This window comes from Prionailurus bengalensis, chromosome E1 (assembly GCF_016509475.1).
Source record: "Prionailurus bengalensis isolate Pbe53 chromosome E1, Fcat_Pben_1.1_paternal_pri, whole genome shotgun sequence".
Lineage (NCBI taxonomy): Eukaryota > Metazoa > Chordata > Mammalia > Carnivora > Felidae > Prionailurus > Prionailurus bengalensis.
In genome coordinates this window covers 37,861,872-37,884,780 of record NC_057347.1, presented here as the reverse complement: position 1 = coordinate 37,884,780, position 22,909 = coordinate 37,861,872, and the positions used below count along the sequence as shown (strand labels likewise).

Below are 22,909 nucleotides of genomic sequence, written 5' to 3'. Positions count from 1 at the left end.
TAATTTAGAACATAACTGCGTTGCTGACGTAACATAAAAGATCGTGACTTGAAAAAAAAAAAAATTGTTTTCTGGAAAAAAAAAAATACAATACCAACAATTTCCACCGACTATGTGCCTACTATGTGCTGGGCGCCCATACGATGTCACCCACCCCCTTCTAAGAGAAAAGAAATCAGTTTTAAAATTAGACAGACACAGATGGGGAGGAGAACTAATGGAAAAGTCAGTGCTGGAAGCAATCATGAAAAGGTCATTGTGTCTACTCCCCAGCTTCATTGTGCCCAGGCTCCATTTCCTCTCCTTTCCAGGAGAATAGTTAATAGTGAACATTTATTGAGTGCTGACTCTATGCCAGGAACTGTTCTAAATGCCTAATATATACTAATATCCTCACAATAACCTCAGATGAAGACACTGAGGCTCACTCAGGGAGGTGAAATAACTTGCCCAGGGTCACACAGCTAGTGGTGGCAGACCCAGGATTTGACCTTCAGCTGGTTTAGGTAAGAGTGACGGAAGTGGGGCGCCCGGGTGGCTCAGTCGCTTAAGCGTCCGACTTTGGCTCAGGTCACGATCTCAAGGTTTGTGAGTTCGAGACCCACATCAGGCTCTGCGCTTCCAGCTTGGAATCTGGATCCTGCTTCAGATTCTGTCTCTCTCTCTCTCTCTCTCTCTCTCTCTCTCTCTCAGAAATAAATCTCTAAACATTAGAGTGACACCAGTATGCTGCCTCCTGTGCTGGTCACAGACCACACTCTCCTGTGCCTCAGGGCATTTCTCACTCTGTGCTGGGACTGCCCAGCACCACGGGGGTGTGAGATGGGGGAAAAAATGAAAGAGGCATTCTCTTTGCACTTCTGCAGGGCCTCAGAGGGCCACACAGACACCCCCAGCTCAGCCCCACCCCAAAGATGTCGCCTCTCTGCTCAGCCTGGGGGCTGGAGGTGGGAGAGCTACCTCGGGTAGGGGATACAGCTGGGCCCCAGTCTCCCATTCCCTGCTTCAGCCAGGCCCGGGCAAGACCACCCAGAAGGTCATTTCTGGTCAGTTCTGTGGTTACCTCCTCCGCAAGGGAGGCTCCAGGTGTCCCAGACACCCAAAGTACCACTTTGGGAACCAAACTGGAGACAGGAAAACAAATAAAGTTGAAATAGCACCAGCGGCTTCCAGAGGAGAGGGCTGAGACACACGCACCCAGGCCAGGAAGGGGCCCTGGAAAGAGACCAACTGACACCCTGGTGGGGTGGGGCAGGGTAGGCAGAGGAGGCTCCCACTTCCCTTCCTGCCAGCCACAGACTGCTCTAGCAGGCCCTGCCCCCACAGCAGCCACAGGAGCCAGAACCTGTCACCACCCCCGGTCAGGCCCACTCATCCCTTCCAAACCCAGTGCATCGGCCAGCCCCGGACCTCCAGGCGACTGGGCTTTGCTGTCCCCATTTCACCAGGGAGGGGAAAAAAAGCTATGAGAGAAAAGCGGCCAGGCTCAGACCACAGAGCTGGGGGCGAGGCAGAAGGAAGACAGAACCAGGCTTGCAAAGAAGGCAGGGGCCCTGCCCCCACCCGCCACCTACCCCGGTCCAGAGCCCCGACTCCCGTGACTCACACCCCACGCGGCAGAAGCAAGGGGAGAGCTGGGGTCAGTTCCACCCACTTCCGGCCTGCCCCCCAGCCCAGCTCTAAGGCTCTGAGTATGTCCAAAAGGCTCACGAGAATCACCAGGGCAGTCAAAATGCAGATTCCTGGGCCCTGCCCAGAACTACCAAGCAGAAACATCTTGGGTAGGGCCTAGGAATCTGTATTCCAGTACGCACATGGGCGCACGCGTCTGTGTGTGTGTGTGTGTGTGTGTGTGTACACACACTCTCTCTCTCTCTCTCTCTCTGTCCCCCACCACCGGTAACGGCATCCTGTGGGTCAAGAGTACCAGGCTGGGCACCACGTCAGACTATAGAATTGGTAAGAGCAAAGGGTTTGAAATCTGCTTCTGTCACTGGGCTCTGGGCAAGGGGCCTAGCCTCTCTAAACCTGTGTCCCCATCTGTAGAATGGGGACAAAACAATCTCTCTTTCATCAGGTGGTCATAAGGATTAAATGAGGTCCGGGCCTGGCCCTCAGCGAGGACCGCATGGAGAATGGCCGCCATTCTCACAAGGTCCTCAGCCTGCCCGAGAGACAGGAGGAGCCCGGGAGCCCAAGAGGTGAGCAGCAGGCCAGGCCCCTGGGGAGCAGGGCGCAAAGGCAGAGGAACCTTTGGAGCCTGAGCACCGGGCGCTTCCTCCTACAGACCCCGCCCCTCAGGGATCTGGTTCCAGGGGCAAAAAGAGCTACAGCCGTGCTTTTGTGGGACTGACAAAGGCTGAGGGAATTAATAGGGTTTGAATTTCTCCTCCTGAGAGTAGGGGGTGTGTGTGTGTGTGTGTGTGTGTGTGTGTGTCTCTGCCCTGGCCTCTGCCTGAGTGTGTGCACATACTCTCACACCTCTGGACCCACACCTTTCCAAAGACCTAATGTCCCCTCCCCATACCTCTTCTTCCAGGTTCCTCTGATGGGGCCCCCACCAACTGGGGATCTGACCGTCCCTCTCAAGCTGCGGGGGGGAAGTCCGGGTCGCCCTGAATGCTGTGGCCTACCCACCCCCCGAAGCCCCCTCCACCTCTGGCCCCAGGGGGCCTTCTACTGGATTGGGAGGCCAGGGCGGTAGTACGCGGCTGACCAAGGAGGGTCTGGCCAAAATCTTCCCTGTGTAGACTAGGCCCAGGCCCCAGAGCTGCCTCAGCCCCTCTCCCTGCCGGCTGGACCACCCTGACCTCCTCAGCTGGCGGGGGTCTGGTATCCATACCGGCTCCCCCTTAACTACAGGTCTCACGCCAAGCAGGGTCCGCCTCTGGGCTGGCAGATGTAAGCTGCTGCTGAGGGAAAAACCAGCTTCCCCTACTTGCTCCCAGCTGCTGTGGGAAACAGGGGAGGCCTGAGCCTCAGGCCTCACCAGGGCTGTACATGGTCAAGGTCACTGTACTTGGGAGTGGAAAAACCAGAGGCCAGATCCTGCAACTTCATTTACTGGGCGTGTCAACAGGCAAAGCCTCAGTTCCCTCATCTGATAGCCCCCAGAGTGGGGTCAAGGATCCATGAGGCAAAGTAACTAAAAGCACTTGCTAAACTATAAATGTTCCCAGCAGCACGAGGAACTATCGTGTTTAGTATCAAAGTGGAGACAGTGTTCCTTAGGGAGCTGGGTGGAAAACGGGAAAGAGCACAAGTCTCAGAATTAGATAAACCGGCCTTCAAAGTCAGCAGCATCCCTTCCCTCTTCCCTAAAGTAGAAGTGACCTTAGAAGCGACCTTGCCAGCCGCACAGGCCGAGAACCGAGGGAGCTTCGATGCCCAGGGCAACAGAGGCTCAACAAGTTAGTGGTTCACAGTGTTATTACCCCTACTACCACTGTCTGATCTTAGCAAGCCCCCTAATATCTCTGGGCCTCTGTTTCCTCATCTTGCACCACGGGAAAAACAGAGCACCTTCCTCACAGCTGCCGGGAGGAGTCCGGGAGAGAGTGCGCCCACAGCCCCAGGCAGCACAGGGCTGGTCCTCCTCCACGGGACCTACTAGGAGACAGGGCCCCAGAGAGGTCATGTTAACATCAGACAGCAGGAGCCCCACTCCGGAGGGATCAGGAGACATCCCCCTCTGTGGCCCAGGGGAACCTCCCAACATGTTCCTGGCCTTGGGCACCCTGCCCACTTGGCTAAGTCCCTCAGGGGGTCTCTGCAGAAGCCCCGCCCTGCCCTGCCCCCCTCTTCACAGTCCAGCCTAGGTTTGTCCCAGGAGCCCTCCCAGACCACTAGGGAGAGTGACCTGTTCAGGTCTCAGGGCTCTGAGTCCTTATTCCTCAGTGTCCCCTAAAGACCGAGTTCTCGCTGGGGCACCAATCCATCTCCCCCCTCTCCCCCCGCCAGGGGCACGCACCACTCCCCACAAAGCAAGTGCTCAAGAAAATCAGGCCCAAGGAGACAAAGGTAGGACAGGCCCCCAGGGCGAGGCCCCCTTCCCAGCGGCCCTCTGAGGGGTGGAGGAGGTTCGGAGACATGGCCATAAAGAGCCGACTGACCTCGGGCTGGCACCAGCCTGGAGAAGTGAGTCCCCTCCTTTGGGGGGTGGGAGAGGGTGGGTTGTGAGTGGAGAGGAGGGAGAAGGAAACAGCTTCCTGGAGGAAGTGGGCTTTAGAGGCCACACCATAGTTCCTGGAGCAGAAAGAATCAGATACCGATACCTCCCCAGCCCACTTTAGGTAGAAAGGGGAGGGGGCATGCCTTCCTCCACTCCTTTGATAAAGGCAGGAAAGAAGAAGCAACTGGTGCCCGGGTGGGGGCAGGGAGACAAGGCAAGTACCAGGATTTCAGCACCCTGGCCTTGCTTCGTAACCACAGGGGGAAGGAGCCCTTGCCAAATCCAAGGGTTACAACAGCCCTCCTTCCCGGTCAGGCCGCAGGGCCAGCCCCGCCCCCTCACCTGACTCTGGAGCTCGCTCTGTTGCTTGAGGCGGAGGTTTTCCGGGGTGTCAGCCACCATGGTGAAGGACTGCTTGGGGTAGTGTCTGCAGGGCAGAGAGAAAACAGAGTAGAGGTCACTCTGGAGAAGGGGCAGGAGCCTCCTGGCTTCTCAGAGACATGACTCTCCTGGAAACTTCCTCTTCTCCGCCAGCAGCCCCTGTCCCTGCCCCAGCAGCGCGAGCACGATGTGCATCACCCTGGGCTGAGGGGAGGCAAGCGCTTCTCAGATTTAGCCGGGGCGGAACTGGGGAGACAACATCAGGCCCGAGTGGCTGGCCGGCCATGGAGAACTGTCCTGAGCCAAAGGGAGGCCCTAGGGACAGTGTCTGAGGGTTTCGGATGGCCCTTATTTGGGGATAATCCACGCCTTAGAATCTCGTGTGCAGGGAGGTTGAGTGGCCTGGGCCACCCAGGACGGCCCGACTAGACTGGGGAGACGATAGAGCAGAGGTCAGGACAAAGCTTTCAGCTAAAACCAGAAATGGGGACCAAGCAGAGGAAGGGCAGGAGGGGTAGGGAGACAGAAGTAAAAGGGAATGGAAACAAAACAAACGAGCAAAGAAGGAAAAGAGAGAGAGAGAGAGAGAAACCAAGAAACAGACTCTTAACTACAGAGAATACTGATGGTTACCAGAGGGGAGGTGGGTGGGGGGATGGGTAAAATAGGTGATGGGGACTAAGGAGTGCACCTGGGATGAACACCAGATGATTAAAATAAGAACTTAAGAAAAAAAAAAAAAGAAGAAGTAAAGGAGAATGGGACATACATATGGGGGGGGGGCTTCCTGGGGGAGGTGGTGAAAGAGAGAAAAGGCACACATCCAGAGTGGTGTTTCAAAGGGCCAACAAGGGCTAACTTAACTGGAGGTGAGAAATCAGCTGGACTCAGAAAGTCAGCTTGAGGCCCTCAAGTGCCAGATTAACGCCGTAACAAAGGCTGACGTTCTCCTCGTGCCTTACTTAGTTCACCAAATCCTCACAAATGCCCTACTTTCCCACTTTGACAGAAGGGAGAACTGAGGCTCAGGGAGGTCGAACAATGTGGCCAAGGCACACAGCCAGTAAGTGGTAGCATCTAAATTTGCACCCAGTCTGCCCAGGGCCCAGCATCCTGAGCCAAACCCTCCAATTGGCAGACACGGGACAGACCAGGAGCCTGTTCCCCAGAAAGAGGGCTGGCTTGGAGGTAGCTGGAACCAGGGCAGCCCTCAGAGCCAAGCCTGTAGTGACCTCCAGGATCATGCAGTCATACCTCCTCATTTCCCAGGGGAGGAAATAGCGTGCTGGGACCACGCACTTAATACTTATCATAATTAACTTCTTTATCACATCGGTTTATTGTCCTCTCTCTACTTCTCCAGGAAACGAGGGGTTTTTTGGTCTCTTCAGTCCACTGATTAACCTCAAACTCCTTAGAACAGTACCTGGTATTCAACGAACATTTGTTGGATACATGAAAGTCACATCAGGCACTGAAGCTGGACCAAGACTAGAACTTGGATCTCCCACATCCCACTGGGTCATCACGAAGTCCCCCAGCAAACCAGCTAGAGGAGACGTAGCGCTGAATCACTGTGGCTTGTGGGTATGTGCTGGTATGTGAAATGGCTAGGGGGCCACATGGGTCCCAACTATTTCAGGGACTAGTGAGTGGCTTCTCTGAAAGGGAGCTGAGGTCCAGCTATTTTGCAGCCCTGGCTGACCACACCTCACCATGACTGTGACCACCTGCAGATCTCCGATTCACACGCTGTCCTCAGGTAAGAGACGGATTGCTTCCTTCCAGGCATGTTTCATCCCAGCGGGCTGACATGCGCCCTAGAGCCGGAAATGAGCGCCCCCCCCCACTCCTGTGTGCTCCCCAAAGCTGGGAGGTTCTTGCTGGCACCACCCTGAGCCAGTGCTACCTATAAACACATAACTTCCCTGTGAGCCACCACTTGTGAAGGGTAGGACTTTGGATTTGCACAACTAAACCAAGGTGAGGAGGAGTGTGTGACCAGAATGGACACAGTGCTGGACTCTGGTCCTGCCACTGACTCTCCGGGTGACTTTGGCAAATCCTTTTTGCTTCTGGGCTGGTTTCACTGTCCTGGACCTAGGTGATTCCAGCTCTGTCCCCCCACCCCCACCCCAGCCTCCACTGCCACACCTGGGTCCTGGCTCCCAGGTCACTTCAGGCCCTCAGCTCCCCCCGCGGAGGGAGGGAGGGATGAGACTGAAAAGCAAACACAGGTGCCTGCAGCTGGCAACAGAAATGGCCCGTGGATGACTATGGGGCTAAGGCTACGGGTCCGGTCCCCAGGCCTGGCCCAGCTGCAGGAAGCTAGGGCCACCCACAGCTGAGGAGCTCCATTCAAAATTGCTTAGCAGTTCCAGAAAAAGGGAGGATCAACCAGGAGTCTGTTCCTAGAGACTAGAAAGATGACAGCAGGAGGGATCCCAGTAAGATCTCCAGCGGAACTGGCTAACCCTGAGGTCCTGGCAAGGAAGGCTTCAGAGATGACCCTCCCACCAGATCAGAGCCCTTCTGAAGGTGTCACGGGGTGCGGGGTATGGTGAGGAGAGCATCTGCAGGTAGAGAATCCTGTGGCAGAGAGAGGTGAGGTCTTGAAGCAAGGGCACCACGAGGAAGACATCCCAGCAGCTGTGGCCCAGAACTTGAAAGGTCAATTCTGAGATAGCACTGCTTAGCATCTGGGGGGGAAGGCTGGCAGGCTCAGCAAACACACGTGCTCTGGAGCGAATCTGCAAACCTGGGGTTTCTAATTTGCCTACATGTACAAGGTTAATTAAAAAAAAATTTTTTTTTAAGTTTAATGATTTATTTTGAGAGAGAGCAAGCGCCAGTGGGGGGAGGGAGAGAGAGAATCAGAAGCAGGTGCACTGTCAGCATGGAGCCCGACGTGGGGCTCAATCTCACAAACCACAAGATCGTGACCTGAACTGAAATCAAGAGTCTGCCGCTTGGGGTGCCGCGTGGGTGGTTCAGGTGGTTAAGCGTCTGACTTCAACTCAGATCAAGACCTCACAGTTCACGGGTTCAAGCCCCACATCGGGTTCTATGCTGACCGCTCAGAGCCTGGAGCCTGCTTCAGATTCTGTGTCTGTCTGTCTCTCTGCCCCTCCCTCGCTCATGCTGCATCTCTCTCTGTCTCTTAAACAATAATAAACGTTAAAAAAGATTAAAAAGTGTCTCTCTCTGTCTCTTAATAATAAACGTTTAAAAAAATGTTTTTAAAAAAGCCACTCAAAGGACAGAGCCACTCAGGCACCCCCTGAATGTACAAGGTTAAAATGGAGCTCCTGTTCCAGTGGCCCAAGGACAGCCAGACACGTGCACCTGACATGCACCGCCCACCCCCCCACTGCAGTTCTGAGGCTCCTACAGCATACACGCTGTGTTGTTCCTCACACACGATGAATACATAGATGGGCCCCCTGCAGTGATGCACGTCCCGTAGCCACTGGAGCCAGAAGATCCACGCATAACAGCCCACATTCCAGGCCACATTCACACATCTCCGACAGGCCACCAGAAGGGCATCAGGAGACCCTCCCAACAGGCAGCGAGTGCCTCTGGACGGGATTGTCGGGTATTCATCACCCTCTCTTTGGAGACACCACGACCCCCAGGTTTTAGCCCCCGACAGCCAGAGCACCAATCGCATCAGAAGGGAGGGGAGACCAGCCTAGACGTTCACGCAGCTTAATCTGGCAGGAAGGGGGGGCGTGGGGGAGACTTTAATCCTGCATTAGATTAACTAGATTAAAGAGGAGCTCCAGAACCCCCAGTCTCTTACCCTGCCCCCCGGAGCCCCAACCCTAAGCCAGAAGAAGGCAGGCAGACATCTATTCCTCCTACTGGGTCAACCCTGTCCCCTCCCCACAGCCCCCAGCCCTGGCGAGACAACCCTGTCTTTCCCTTCCCCTGCTCACTGCGCTTCAGGTTCCCATGGCAACCCCATCCTCAGCTCCAGGCAGGAGAGCGGCAGAGCAGGAAGACAGAGAGAGTCTGTGGGGGTGGGGGAAGAGGCGCAGACAGCAAGGGTGTCCTCAGCTGCGGAGTAGCTCATGAGGGCCAAAACCAGGAGGCCGTGAACGCAGGATCCTTATAGACAATGTCGGTGAGGAAGACAGGTGCCACGGGTGCGTTTCAGAAGGAAGGACGCACAAACATCGGTGCTGTGCCCTTCCCCCACCAACATGACTGCCTTCCAAGAGGGCTGCAACTGATTTGACCTCCTTCCAGAAACAATTGCTGGGAATTCTACCTTTTCCCTCCCTCTCTGTTCTCAGGTTGAAGCTACCCCCCCCACCACCACCACCCGCTACCCTCAGATCCCAGTTGGGATGAATGGATGTGTGTGTGTGCCAATGTGGGTGCTGAGGCAGACGAGGGGCTCCCACCCCAGCTAGTGACCCTGACGGAACCCCAGCCTCACCAACAGACTGCATCACGGTTGAGGGAATGAGGGAAGAGCTGGGTGCCCCAACCCTACCTGGAGCTTGGTGCAGAGCACAGCTGCTCTTTGTCCCGTCTGTGGGCCAGCCTGCACCCAGCCCCTTGTTAACTATTCCAGGCAGTGGGCCCTCTGCCGATGCCCCTCCGCACCCTTGACAGCAGCATCAGCTGCTCTGGGGAAGAGAGAGGCATGGACACAGTCCAAGTTCACTAGGACGGGAAGCCGGGGATGGTGGGGGGGGGGGGGGGGTAGGCGCAGGGAAAGGGACCTAGCATCCATGAGGGCAAGAACAGGGACCAGGAGGGTAATGAGGCAGCAGTGGGCAGCAGCCTAGACCTCCGGGAGAACTTACAGGCATACCGAGTGACTTCTTGATAGACTTGAGGCACATTGTCTCTTGAGATTTGCCACAAGGCTTTGGGTTAGAAAAGGCAGGCGTTATCATTGTGCCCGTTTTACAGAAAAAGAAACTGCTGCTCAGCATCTAGGACAAAGACCTTGCCCAGTGCACTCCCCTCCACCACAGCTGCCCGGCCATCTAGGGGGAGGCTGCCATCTCTCTCTCTCTCTCTCTGATGGACCCAGTCCACCCCCAGCTCTCAGAGCCCTGGGGAAATGAAAGATGTGCTTAGCGGGGTGGGTGAAGAACAAAGTACTTTATCTTTCAAACCCAACCAGTTGCCAAGTTAGGGCATCAAGAGAGACCCTGTGGGGTCTCAGTCAGAAGCCACCTCTTCCTTTAATTAAAACTTTTCCAAAGCAGGTGTCTCAAGAGTGCAGACAGCGATGCGCAGGGATGCAGGAGAAGGGTCCTCTGACTAAGGACCTCTGAGTTACCTTCCTGCTCAGGATCGAGGCTCCGGCTACAGACATACTGGTGACGGGGACAGCATATAAGGCACAGCCCCACTCCTGCTCCTGCCATTAGCTGCATTCCAGAGGCTGAGCCAGAATAGACCAGAGATCCCGAAAGCTCAGCACCCCCTTTCTATAAGCAACCTTGCCCCTTCCAGCCTTGGACCCCTTCAAAAACCACAGCTTTTTGTTCAAGGAGGAACAAAAATACATCAACAAAAGCAACAAGGAGCCTTTGGTTTTACCAAAGGAAAAAAAAATAGCCCCTACATCCTGCCTCTGGAAGGAGCTGCTGATTCTCCTGCTGGGAACACTGCCCGTGGGCAGGCGGGGAGGGCTCCTTTCTAACCCAGTTTCTTACCAGTCCCCCAGGCCTGAGGGGCTGAAATGGTGGGGACAGGAAGCAACAAGGAAGCATTGTTTGACCAGAGGAAAAACACAAGCAGCCAGAAGGATCAAGGCCAGACCTGAAGAGGGACTTACCAGCCCTCAGGCTGCAAGATGCAAAATCAAAGCTGGTACCAGTCCCTGATGGCAATACATAAAGAGAAGTAATTCTGCCAAGTTGGGTAAGGCATAGAGACACTGGGCCTCAGTTTCCTCATCTATAAAACGGGTTCGTTCAGAAACAAAGTGATCTCTGAGGTTCCTTGAGGCCCTGACATCTCTGGATTTAAGGCTTTGGGAATGAGTCAGGGTGGGGGTGGGGGGGAAGAGACTGCATTTGGCCACTGTGGCTGCCCCTTTGAGCCTGCCTCCCCATCCCAAACACACATCACACACCCGCCCCGCCTCTCACTCCCACTCCTGGTGCTACACCTACTTCCTGACACGTCTGATCCCATTTTTCCCCATCAGAGGCAGGAAAGAGGGAAGTGGGAAAGCCCCAGACCCCAGTCCTAGATTTGCCCACCAATGCCCCATCCCCAAGAGCAGCTGGGATTCGACACAGTCTGGCAGAATCCAGAGACGTTTTGAGCACCCAGACCCCACACTCTGAGACCTGAGGGAAAGAGCAGGACCACAGTCAAGTTGTTCTCCAGTGCCGGGGCCATCTCCAGCCTCCTCAGCCCCGCATCACACAGCTCAAGGAAACCGTGAAGGATGGACCCCGAAATCTGTAGTCAGTGAAGAGGGGGAGGGGGCATCTGAGCGCCTCGCCCTTTCTTCCCTGGCCCATGTCCACCTCCACACTTGATATCCCCAAACCTGGCTCCCCTGGTCTGCAACTCTGCCTCGGGTGTGCAGCCTGCACTGATTCGTGGCCCCCAAGGAGGAGGGCGCGGGCACATTTCTTCCCACCCCGACCCCACCTCTGACCTCCACACTCCCACACTATTTGCATGGAGGAAAAGGGGCAGGTTCGTGCATGCGGACAGATGAGCCCCACTTTCGGAAAATGTGGTTTACAAAACCAATAATCGAGGGCGTAAATATTCCTCTAACCCAAGGGAGCAGGCTCACTCCACCCACCCAGACGTTTCACGAAAGAATCTGAGGAACAGTGGTTCTGGTACCGCGAGCCATTGTGCAAAAGCGGAAAGGCGCACCTCCCCGTTGCCATGGCAGTGCCCGGGCGGCTGTGCCTGGAAGTACGACACAGATGCAACCTATTCAGTCTGACTCCCTGGCATCTCTCCCCGGCCCCACACCAGGAGAAAGCGTATGTGTCTGGATCCGCAGCAGGCACGTGTTTAAGGGTACGTTTGCGGGGGTCCATCACGGCCCAGCAGGCTGGTTGTGATCTAGCCTGGGTTCTCTCTGCTGCCTAACCCCAAAACAAGCCTAGTGCAATGAGAGAAACAGAAGAGGCCCTTTGGCTGCTTACAGTCCCTTTCCGGAACATTTTAAAATCTCGGTCTTGAGAAGCCAACCGGGGAATGACCGACAGCCCTCTGCTCTCTCTTGACCACCCCCTGCAAGATCCTGACTCAGGGACTGGCCAGAAAGAGGCAGAACACAGAAGCCTCCCTGCACAACAAACTCATACACTCTCGCTCACTGACCGGGGCGGGGGGGGGGGGGGGGGGGCAACTCCCTGGCAAAGGGCGGGGAGAGATCACCTGCCCCCGTGGGTCTTGAGCAGACGCTACTTCTGAGAAGGAGGGAAGCCAGGCCTGAGGTCCACAAAGCAAGGCCAGGATGGGGGTGGGGGCAAAGCTACACCCTGGCAAACCCCAAGATTCAGGAACCTGAATGTCACTGGAGGATGGGGCCAGAGGCAGAAAGCAAACAGGAAGGAATGAGAGGGGACGCAGGCACAGTGCCTGGCACATGGCAGGTGCTCAGTACTCTTTGGTCTAGGGGCCCCGCATCCTGGGTGGGAATGTGTAACCATGGAGAAACTGAAGCTCAGACAGGCCCTGAGGGTACTCCCTGCAGGCCGAGCCTACTACATCTGGCTTATCCTAGAATCACCTCGTCAGGCTTGCTGGGTCCGGACCAACTGCTAGCAGACGCTGGCTGAGGGAGTGTGAGCGCCTCGGGCAGGGTGTTACTCTGCCCACTCCCAGCGGAGGTGAGACACAGCCGGGCCACGCATCCCCCCAGAGCTTCAGCTCTCATTCCCAGTCCTCTGAGTCCTCCGAGGTAACATCCCAGCTGGGCCAAAGGTCAACTGGGCAGGGCAGAGGCTGGGGCGGTAAAGCCTGGGGAAACGGAGAGAGGCCAGTCTGCTTCTCTGGCTGGGGGCCAGGACAGAGACAGGAGTCTCTGCCTGGGCACTGTGGAAGCAGCATCCGGGGAGAGGTGCTTCATCTTCTACCGCCCCCAGAGACCCCAACACCTCCAGGAGTCCCCACCCCCACTTACCGCAGCCTCCCCAGAAGAGGGTGAGAGCAGTTAGCATCAGGCTGAGAAAACGCCAAGAAACAAGGACAAGGCTGACTGCCGTCACCAACTCCCAATGCTCACTGAATGCCAGGCTACTAGAGTCTTAGGAAGGGACGTGGCTCAGCCAGACTTCTGCCGGGTGGGGCCGAGGCTCAGAAACTGCCCCCAAAGGAGTCTCGGGGCCCAGAATCCAGCTCCAAGTGGTCCAGCCATGAAGGGGTTACACTGCCCGGGCCTCTGGCTTTATTGAACCCCACCCCGCTCCCCAACAGAGGGAGGAAGTGGCAGAGAATCAGGGCTTGTGTGAGCCTGTAAGAATTCTAAGAATGTCCCATTTCCCTTGGGGGGTGGGAGGGGTTGGTAGGGGGGAGAGGACCAGTGGAAGCTAATAGAAGAGAGGAGGCAGCTGAAGCAAAAGCCAGGAGAGAGTTGGGATCTTCCTTCTACCCCAGGCAGCCTTCCCAGTGCCCAATCCCTCCCAGAAAGGACAATATCCAGGTTGCTTCTTGGGCTTGAGATTTTTGTCATTTAGAAATCTCTTTTCCCAGGGGCCCCTGGGTGGCTCAGTCGGTTGAGCATCCGGTTGAGCATCCGACTTCGGCTCAGGTCGTGATCTTGTGGTTCGTGAGTCTGAGCCCCACACTGGGCTCTGTGCTGACAGCTCAGAGCCTGGAGCCTGAATCAGATTCTGTGTCTCCGTCTCTCTATGCAGCCCCCCTCCAACTCACGCTCTCTCTCAAAAATGAATAAACATTAGAAAAAAAAATTTTTTTAAGAAATCTCCTTTCCCAGTCCCTGACACAGGTTGGCATATAGCAGTTGGCAGGCACCCTTGCCTGATGAATGTTCAAACCCCCAGGGATGATGAGATTGGGGTATCAGGAGGGGACTGGGGCTGCTGTGAGGGAGAGGCAGCCTTTCAAGGGTGTTTAAGCCCCCTACCCCTTTCGACAAGTCCCAGTGTTCCCCTCCTCAGCGATTCTGCCGCGAAGAGCCTCCTGACCAAAGAAATTCCCAGACGCAAGTCAGATCCTGAATTTCTTTGAATATGGATTTTGCCGTGACTCAGTGACTTGACCTTCTGAAGCCCTCACTAGCAGGGTGGCTGGGAGGTCCTGCATATACCGGGGACCTGCACTGAGTTTACACTTGCTACATATGACGTCAACTTGAAGGTAGAAGGCGGTGCACTCTCCGGAACTGCAAGGGATGGGAGGGGGGTGTCCTTCTGGATGGAGGACCCCACCTCTACCCGCCTCCCCGCATCAGGACAGGCTGCGGGTCCCAGTGTGAAAGGAACAGAGCCCCAGCCAACTCCACTGGAAAAGACGTGAAGGTCTCCACGGCCTCCCTCACCGGCAGGAAGAGGCCTGCCCCAGGCCCAGCCACCCCTTCACGTTGCCCTCAGTTCTCAAGAGATGAACGCCAGGAAGGGCTGCTGCCAGAAGCCCCCCCAAGCCCCTCCGGCAGGGTGGTAAGTAAGAGAGAGCACTGTTCCCTGAAGGACCGCGTTGGGCCCTCTCTCGCAGGAGGGTGCACTGGGAAGAACATGCTTGCCTGGCTGGGTTTCAACCAGCCTCTCGCTAGCCGTGTAACCTGGGGAAAGACTATGCCTTTCCCAAGCCTCAGTTTCCCTCCCTGTAAAATGGGCACACCAGCAGCCCTTACTTCATCCAGCCGGGGTGAGGACTGAACCCGCTGAACGCTTCTCAGGCAGAGCGTGCGAGTGCTGGGCAACATCGCGAGAACAGAAGGAAGAGCTAGGGAGGGAGGCAGGACTCACGCGTTGCAGTAGGGCGTCTTCTCGTAGCCCTTGTAGTTCTTCATGTTGAGTGTCATCTTGCAGGTCTCACAGTGGAAGCATGCTTTATGCCAGAACTGGGGACAGAGGCACAGAGGGGGGACACCCATCAGACACCAGGACTTCGGGAAGGGGCACTCGGGCCCTAGGAAGGAGCCCTCCCTCCCAGGGACTGGAACACAGAATCACCCCGGGGGGTGAGCCGGGGACATCTCAAGTCACAGGCTCTGGCAGCCGTTGACATTCTCCTCCCTTCCGCACTCCCCACCCGTCAGCCATTTGAGCTGTCAGGAGCAGGAGACGGGCAGGCACGAAGGGTGAGCGTGGAAGGGGCCGGTTCTAACAGTGGCAAGCTGTCCCCAGAAGGATGGCCCCACCTCCCCCGACCACTCCTGCTGCCCCCACCCCCACCCCACCCCCACCACCACCACCAGAAGCCTCATTGCTTATGCAAAGCTGCACCAGGGTTGCTAAGAAGCCACAGCTGCTGAACTCAGAGGGGCAGCCCCGCAGCCTGACAGGGTCTGGAGAAGGGGAGGAGGGCCGGCCACCAGGCCCCTGGGCCGAAACCCTGGCACTCCTCACTCTCGCTCCAGGACCGCCACACATGGGCCCCTGGCGCTGCTCCAGCTCTCATACCTCCCACTTCGAAGGACCCGTGACCAGGTGGGGGGTGGGTGCCCCAAGCTCTGGCCACCACACTCACACCCTTTCTCCTTCCCTTCCCCTTCTCCCAGCCCCAGTCAGATGACTGGGACGAGAGGACCCCCACAGCCGCTCTCCCTCTGAGGCATTACAGAGCTCTGCTTGGAGGTACATCCCCCACAGTGGGCATCAAAGCTCCACCCTGACTAGCTGTGTGAACTTGGTCAGGGCATATGCCTCCGAGCCATCTTCAGGTCTGAAAAGAGTATCAGCAATAATGAGGAGCAAATGAGAAACCACCTGTAAGACACTCAGCACAGCGCTTGCCCCCTCTAAGTACTCAAATGTTAGGTGCTGGGCCCCATGACAGGTACAAACCCAGCAGAGGGGGCTCAGCAGCTCCCGCTGGAGGCTTGTGTGTGCTGGGAAGCAGGTGGGGCTTCCCTGTGCCCAACCACAGCTACAATGCGGGTAAGACTCCAGCAAAACCCAGGGACCAATCCAGGGGGGCCAGTCAAGGGGAACAGAGCCAAAGACCAGGAGGCAAGGGGGACCGATGCAACAGAAATGCTCCCATCCTGAGAAATGCTGATTCTCGAGCAAACCCACACAAAGGATATAGAAATCGCCCCCCCTGGCAGCCCAGGATCAACACCAACCTGGAGTCCAGCTTCCAGGACCCCAGAATCCGGGCTGTCTGGTGACCTGGCTGGCCCGTCTCAGCCCCATTTCCCAGCAGTCAGAGGAAGACACTCCTGACCCCTCAAAGAAGGAGGCCGGAAGCCAGGGAAGAGCCCAGGGAGACTTGCGAAGGTGCCCAGCACAGGGCTGGTTCGTAGCCATCTGTTAAGGAATCCCTCCAAGACAGGGCTTTTCAAAACGTGTTGCCCAGCCAAGGGATGTTTCTGGGACACTTTGGAAGAGGGGACAGAAAAAAGGAAGCTGAGAAGCTGCGATACCACCTCCTCGACCCTGGCCCACTTCAACCAGGGACCAGGGGATAATTTGGGGGTAATCACCTTCTAACAGGGTACTTTCCCTATCGAGGAGACTCTCCAAAGCTGGAATAGTAAATGAAGTGACAGGAGAACCACTTTTTTGGGAAGATGGCCAGCTGGAAGTCTGGAAGCAAAGGCACGGCTGGCGTAAGCTTGGCCCTCACCCCAACCTCGGCCCATCCCAGAGCCCAGCCCAGACTCCTCTCCGTACAAAAACCCAGCACATGCAACCTGGCTGGCAGACCAGAATAGGGTAGTCCCGGCCCCCACCAGCCCCCAAAGTCACATCCCCTCTCTCTCCCCCAATGCCTGGGAGGTGCTGGCAGAGTGCCCCAGCCCTGTCACCACCCAGTCTGCTGGCCGCTGCCTGCCTAGCTGCACAGGCCCCTGCCTGGGCCTCCGCCTCCCCCCCACCCCCTCAGGGGCCTGCCAGGAAAAACATTCTCTGGAATCCGGACCATGACCCACTTTCACACACATATATGCAGGAATATGCACTGTCCTAGGACTGGGGACCTCCAACGCTGCCTCCTGATCGACCTGGGGGAGACACAGGGAAAGAAATAGACAGCCCTACCCTAGCAGATGGCCAGGTCCCCACCCTGGAGCTGAGCCCCTGGGGAAGGGGGGCAGAGCAGACTGGCCCGGCTGGGGGTGCAGGAGGTTCCACAAGAAACCTCCTAGCTGCCTTTTGGAGGAAGGGGGCCCCCACGAGGGGATGGGGCCCAATTCCATCATTAGCTCTTCCCCCCTCACCCCAAGACCCCTTGCTCTCAGCTAACACATTAAAGGCTGGGGCAGTAGTCACCTGTTTCCTACATGGGGATCAGGAGCAGAATAATGAAAACAAGAGGGGACCGAGTGCCTTCAGGGTCACTACTGAACTCAGTCTCTGAGTCTGGAAAGTGGTCTCACAGAGGGGCGGGGTGGGGGTGGTGGGAGGAATGAGATGACCCAGTTCCAGGCTCCAAGCCCAGCACTGATAGCGGCTTCCTGTCACTTCCCTCCTCTCTCTAGAGGAGGGCTCCAAGGTTAAAGAAAATCCGGCAGCTCCCGCTACTGTGTCCTCTTTGGAGCGGGGCGAGGAAGGAGTGGAAGGGGGAACAGAAGATGACAAGTCACCCAACAGTCCCTGTGGGCCAAGCCTGGGCTGGGGACCCCAAGGGGACCCCAAGAGGAAAGAAACCCCATCCCTGTTTCAGTCGGGTCCAGTGAATGACACAGGGAAATAAGTCAGTACGGCCCCACCAGGACCTGTCTGCCTCCCTCCCTTGCCCCACTGGCCCTGTCCCAGAGCAAGAGCACCCCCTTTTCCTGAAGGCCCCAGATAAGAAGTTTCAGAGATGCATTCTTGAGCCTGTAGTCTTGGGGGGGGGGGGGGCAAAGTACACCTTTGGGCGTGCAACTCTAATCCTTCCTGCTGCCCTGGGAGTCCACAGTTTCCCTAGTCACAAAACCCAGACGTCCAGTGCCAATAAGAACCCTCTCAGCCCATCTCCAGGCACCGGCAGTGCCCTCCACGCTCTCACCCACAGCTCCAAAACTACAACCCGTTCCACTGAAACCCCACTCCACAGAAAGGCAAATGGAGGCTGATGAGGGCAGAAGCAAGGTCCTCCATACTTGGTCGAGGTTTGGGCCAGCCACTCTCCCTCTGGAATCACGGTGCAGGTAGGGGAAGCGGCTGCTCACAGCTCTGGGTGAGCAGGGAGTGAGCCGCATGACCTATCTGAGCCTCCGCTTAGGGGGTTCATAATTCAGAGGAGCAATCGCATCGGTTTTGTGAAGACTGAAGCTGACACGTCGCAATAAGGAGTAGCTCCTGTGAACGGATGATCACAAAGTGATCGTGGGGTTCAGCTGGGAAAATGGGGCACCACGGCTTCATGGACCTGCCTCCTCTTCTGTGTCTAGCCCAGCCGCCTTCTGCCTTGCTGCCCCCTGGGGGGTGGGGGTGGCTCAGACCACCAGAGGAGGAGAGCCCTCCCAAAGAAGCATTCCAGAAAAAAAAAAAAAAAAAAAAAGCATTCCAGGGGAACTAGCAGCCTACCAGTCCTCTAGCCTTCCTGAATATCTCCACCTGTTTTCAGGAGCCTGGGAAAGCAAGCCAGGGGAGATTCTAGACAGTGCACAGGTCCCCGGATACAAATGCTTCCCAACAGGGTTGGAGACAAAACTCCACCCTTCTCAAAATGTAGAGGACGTGTCAAGACACAGACTCTCTTCCTCCCCAAACGTTCCTGCAGCAGTCATTCAGAGAGCCTGGCACAAAGCAGGTGCTCAATAAATATTTGTCGAATGAATGAGTGAATGAGGTCACCCCATTTCTCCCCCCAACTCTAAGCCCAGAAATCCTCTGGGGAAGCACATTTCGACCTCCTTCCTCAAACATCGTCATCAGCAATACATATTTATTCAGCGTGCACAGCATACTGGGTACTGCAGGTTGGGGGCAGGGTGGCCATCAGAGGTGACATGGCCTTTACCCACTTAAGCCTTCGGGAGATAAGGCTCAGGGAGGAGGAAAGACTAACACCAAGGACGTGGCTTGTGCTCTGGGTCACATCGTGAGCTATGTGCCATAGGGAAATCGTAGTGAAATGAGTCTAATTTGACTCTCTCCTATAAAATGGCAGGCCTTGGGAAGTTGGTTAGCAACCACACCTATGGGACTGAATGTTCCCCCCTCCCAGGTCTCAGTCCTCTGGGCACCAGGTCCCTAGTCCAAGTGTCTGTCCTTACTGCCTGGGGAGGGTTACATGGAACAGGACTGATACCTAAATATTCTAGGCCTCCTGCTCAGTGCAGGGGGTGAGGTCTCCCCAGGGCCACCTCCTGTAAGGAGAGCTCAAGAAAAGAGGAGGAAGGGCACCTGGGTGTCTCAGACAGTCAAGCGTCGGACTCTTGATCTCAGCTCAGGTCTTTACCTTAGAATCGTGAGTTTGAGCCCCTCACGGGGCTTTTTAAAAAAACCTCCTTCCCAGGGCAACCCCACCTGCCCCCACCTGCCTGAATGTCCTCTTCCAGATAGGACAAGAGAACCCCCAGGGGAAGGCACTTTGTGGGATCACTACCCTCTCCCCTGTGGCACACAGCACTCTCCAAAGACTTTACGAGGGAGCTGAATGTGGGGCTGGACCGACTATCCCAGAAAGATAGGGAGGGCACAGCCTATACCACATCCCCTTCTGGGCACTTTAGTACACTGTCCCACCTCCAAGGAAATGACATCATTCATACCCATCTGACAGATGGTGAATACTGAGGCCTAGGGCCATTCATAACGCTGGTGGGAGCAGACCTGGAACTGGGATCAAGTCTCCCAACTCCTGGCCCAATAATCCCTCCACCATACGTTGCTTTTGCCTTATACAGGTGAAAGAGCCCACAGCCTCTTCCCAGTCCATGACTATGGAGCATAAGAGAGGCACATGAAATGCAGAGGCCAAAATCCCTCCCCACCAGGGGAAGGTAAAAATCCCAGTATGCAAGGACAGTCTGTTCTTTAGCTAGTGCCTCCAAGCTCAAGTCCTGCCCTCCGGAGGCTGGCATGGTCTTTAGGAAGGTCAGCACCCACATCGCTTGTGTTCATAATATAAGCCCTCCTCTCCTCCTGCCCAGCCAAGACCAGGAGAGACAGAGAAACAGCAGCAGCCCTATACACTCGATTCCCCCAAGAGCAAGTTCAAATGTATTTCAGGACCTGGGAACACAATCCCATCTCCCTGATTCAGAGGCTAAAGATCACTGAGAAAGCGTCAATCCCAAAGGGGAGGGAAGAGACCAAAAGTATCCAATGAACTATCCTTTCCCAAATAAACCCTGGCTCCAGGTGTGCAATGAAAAAGTTGGCCCCAGACTTCTGTACCCCTCTTCCATCCCATGCCCCCCAACCCCTGCCAGTTCAGACAGTTAGGAGGGAACATTTGGACTTGGAGCCAGCTTTGGGAGGTGGGCAAAAGGCATGATGAGGAGGGAGACAAAACCACAGAGGCTTCTCCTCCAGAGTGGGGAGAAGATGCAGAGGGGAGGCATCGACTTAGTATCTCAGGGAGCTTAAAAGACCGGAACCTACCCCAAACTGCTGGAAACACCCAGTTCTACTCTCCGCCCCCCTCCAAAAGTATAATAGCAACCAGATGAACAAGTCCAGCATGGATGGGGGAGACGACGCGTAAGGGCCCCCAGGGGACCGTGAATTTCCAGAAGGCCACCTTCCCCTCTTCCTAACACCTCCCCCTTTTCTTGGCTTCCCCTGAACTCAGCCAACCTCACCCTCCATTGGGGAAACCTGCTTTGAAAAGTTAGCTCTTTGTTCTACAAGCCAGTCTCAGGCTCTGAGCACAATTTCAGGAGATCTCTGCAAAGCACCCCCACCCACCCTACTCCAGCACCCGACCCCGCCCCGCTCTGGCTGGGCAGCCCAGCCCCGGGAGTTGGCTTCTAATTTGAGGTGGGGGCTGGGAAGCTATAGAGGAGGTCTGCTGCTAGTCCATTAAGCGTTGAACCACCGAGGGGGGTGCAGGTCGTCCAAAAAAAAGGGTCTCGCAGAGGGGCTCGGATCCTTATCCGAAGCCCAGTTCACCAGATGCAACATTCGCCGGCTGATAGCCCCCGCCCCCCAGTCTCCAGGCCATGAAGTCCGGCCATTTGCGGCCAGAGCTGAAGGTTTCACTGGGCCCCCCAGCCTCTGCCCCGCCCCCCCCCGCCGCCCCCTCCCTCTCCCCCTCCCCCTCCCCCAGCGCCCCGCGCTTCCGCCTACTTGGCGCTCAGCGCGCCGGGGAGAGGGAGCGGCCGTCTCCTCTCACTCTCCCGGCCCTAGGGGGCGGGACTGCACCCCTAACCTTCCCCCACCCCGGGGCCTGGCCTCCCTACTCCTCTTCCGTCCTCCCAGCCCCAGGGCACAGAGCCCACTCTTCTCCGGTAGTGGCCCTCCGCCACGCGCGGACTCCTCGCCTTGCAGCAGATCTCCCGGTTTCCAGACTGGGGTCTGTCCCCATACCCTGTGACACCGCCCTCCTTCCCTCCTCCCGGGATCGCTGGGATGAGGCGGCAGAGACCCGGCCCTTCTCTCCTCCCCTAATCTGGAGCATTGCTCGGGGATCGCAACGACGCGTCTCCCGATCTCGGGGCTCACCTTATCCAGACAGTTCACCTTCTCCGTGGGGTACACAATCTTGCCGCACCGGGCGCAGTTGGGATTCATGGCTCCGGGAAGGGCTGGGGCGGGGACGCCCGAGCTCGCGCGCGTTCTCTTTTCCCCGGAGCGAGCTGGCGGGAGGCGGCCGCGGCTGCAACTACACAGGCAGCGACGACGGCGGCTGGAGCTAGGGAACTGGCCTCCGCCTCCGCCCTCCTTCCCCTAATAAACACAGCGGGGAGGAGGGGCTGCACCGGGGCGGGGACGCGCCGCGGGCGCGGACAGGGGCGCGCGCGGGCGGCGCGCTCCCCGGGCGACGTGGGGCTGCGCGGGGGCGGATTCCGGGGAGGGCTGCGGGGCCGAGGGCGCGCGTCTAGGTGCGTCGGGAGGGTCCCGCGTGCCCGGGCGCTCTCCAGCAAAAGGTGCCCGGGAGAGGTGCGCCCCGAGGCCAGGGGCCCTTTGGCACTGGAGACCGCGCGGAGCCGGTCTGGCTGCACATCTGGGGAGCCCGGGCAGAGAGAGGCGCGCAAATCCCTCGCACCCGTCTAGGGTGGGGCTGGAACGCTCCGGAACGCCCGACTGGATTCACCAGATTCGGGGACTTTCCTTTGTGCCCGTAGGTACCTGGCGTGAACCTGCGGACGGAACGGGAAGCCCCTGCCCCGCCCCTCAGCCTCCCTTCCCCCCACATCCTTTTCCACATTTGTAGGGCGGAACCCGTCCCTACCGCCGGGACACTGCGCCTCGCAGCCCGAGCTAGTTCTACCCTTCCCGCGCTCTGCCCTGCAGCCTTCCCGGGGTTCTCCGGGTCCGGACACCTCTGCTTTCCCTTTGGCCCCCTTTCTTCCTTCATTCCTTTCCCCTTACTCTTTCTCCCTACCCTCAGTGTAGCAGTGTCTTAGCATCCAAAAGAGCCATCTCCAAGCGCAGCAGCGGCGCGGGGGTATAGCTCAGTGGTAGAGCATTTGACTGCAGATCAAGAGGTCCCTGGTTCAAATCCGGGTGCCCCCTTCGTGGCTTTTCCTTCACTCTGTGGTAAAGTAGTTGTTAACAAACTACTGGATCTACTCTTAACATTGGATCCTAGATTAAAAGAAAACAGAAAGTCGAGTTTTGTAAAATGCCTTCCTCATTTTCCAACCGTTAGCAGAAAGCTTTCGCTTTTGCTTTGTACCCAGCAGGAGGAGGAGTGGATGTTCGCACAAATCAAGTACAAAAGCTGCGCGTCCCCATGATCTGCGCCCAAAGTGTCGGGATTTCTGGGGCGGCCGCCAGCCAGCCGCCTCACATGTGTCAGGCAGTTGGAGGCGCCAGGGTCAGGGGACAAGATTACTCCCCTATTTTGGCTTTCCGTTTCCGATGGGGGAGTTGGTCAAGAGAGGGAAACCCACAAATTAAGCCTTTCTCCAACTTTCTTTATTAACGGTGTCATAGACCTGTTGTGTTTGCCCTTCCCCAAAGCGCTTCAAATATGTCAAAATGGCGAAGGCACACCCATAGGCTCATTTTAATTTACAAAAATAAAGTTACAACCGGATGCAAACTGATATACTATTGCAGTGACTCTCAGATTTGAGTGTGCATCAGAATTACCAGAAGAGCTTGTTAAGACACCTCC

At 56.7% G+C, this 22,909-nt stretch overlaps 1 protein-coding gene and 1 non-coding gene across 2 annotated transcripts in view; one reads left to right on the top strand and one right to left on the bottom strand.

The window, feature by feature from the left end:
- LASP1 (LIM and SH3 protein 1) overlaps positions 1-21,957 on the bottom strand; it is a 39,885-nt gene extending 17,928 nt beyond the window's left edge. The window contains exons 1-3 of the mRNA XM_043584268.1: positions 21,289-21,957; positions 14,491-14,585; positions 4,514-4,598 (exon numbers count right to left, since the gene is read on the bottom strand). Of these exons, the coding sequence (XP_043440203.1) occupies positions 4,514-4,598; positions 14,491-14,585; positions 21,289-21,357 (249 nt within the window). The 5' untranslated portion in view covers positions 21,358-21,957. The remainder of the gene's footprint in view (positions 1-4,513; positions 4,599-14,490; positions 14,586-21,288) is intronic.
- A 273-nt stretch (positions 21,958-22,230) lies between these two features.
- On the top strand, positions 22,231-22,302 carry TRNAC-GCA. The gene has a single exon. It is a non-coding gene; the product is annotated as a tRNA-Cys (tRNA).
- Positions 22,303-22,909: the final 607 nt, after the last annotated feature.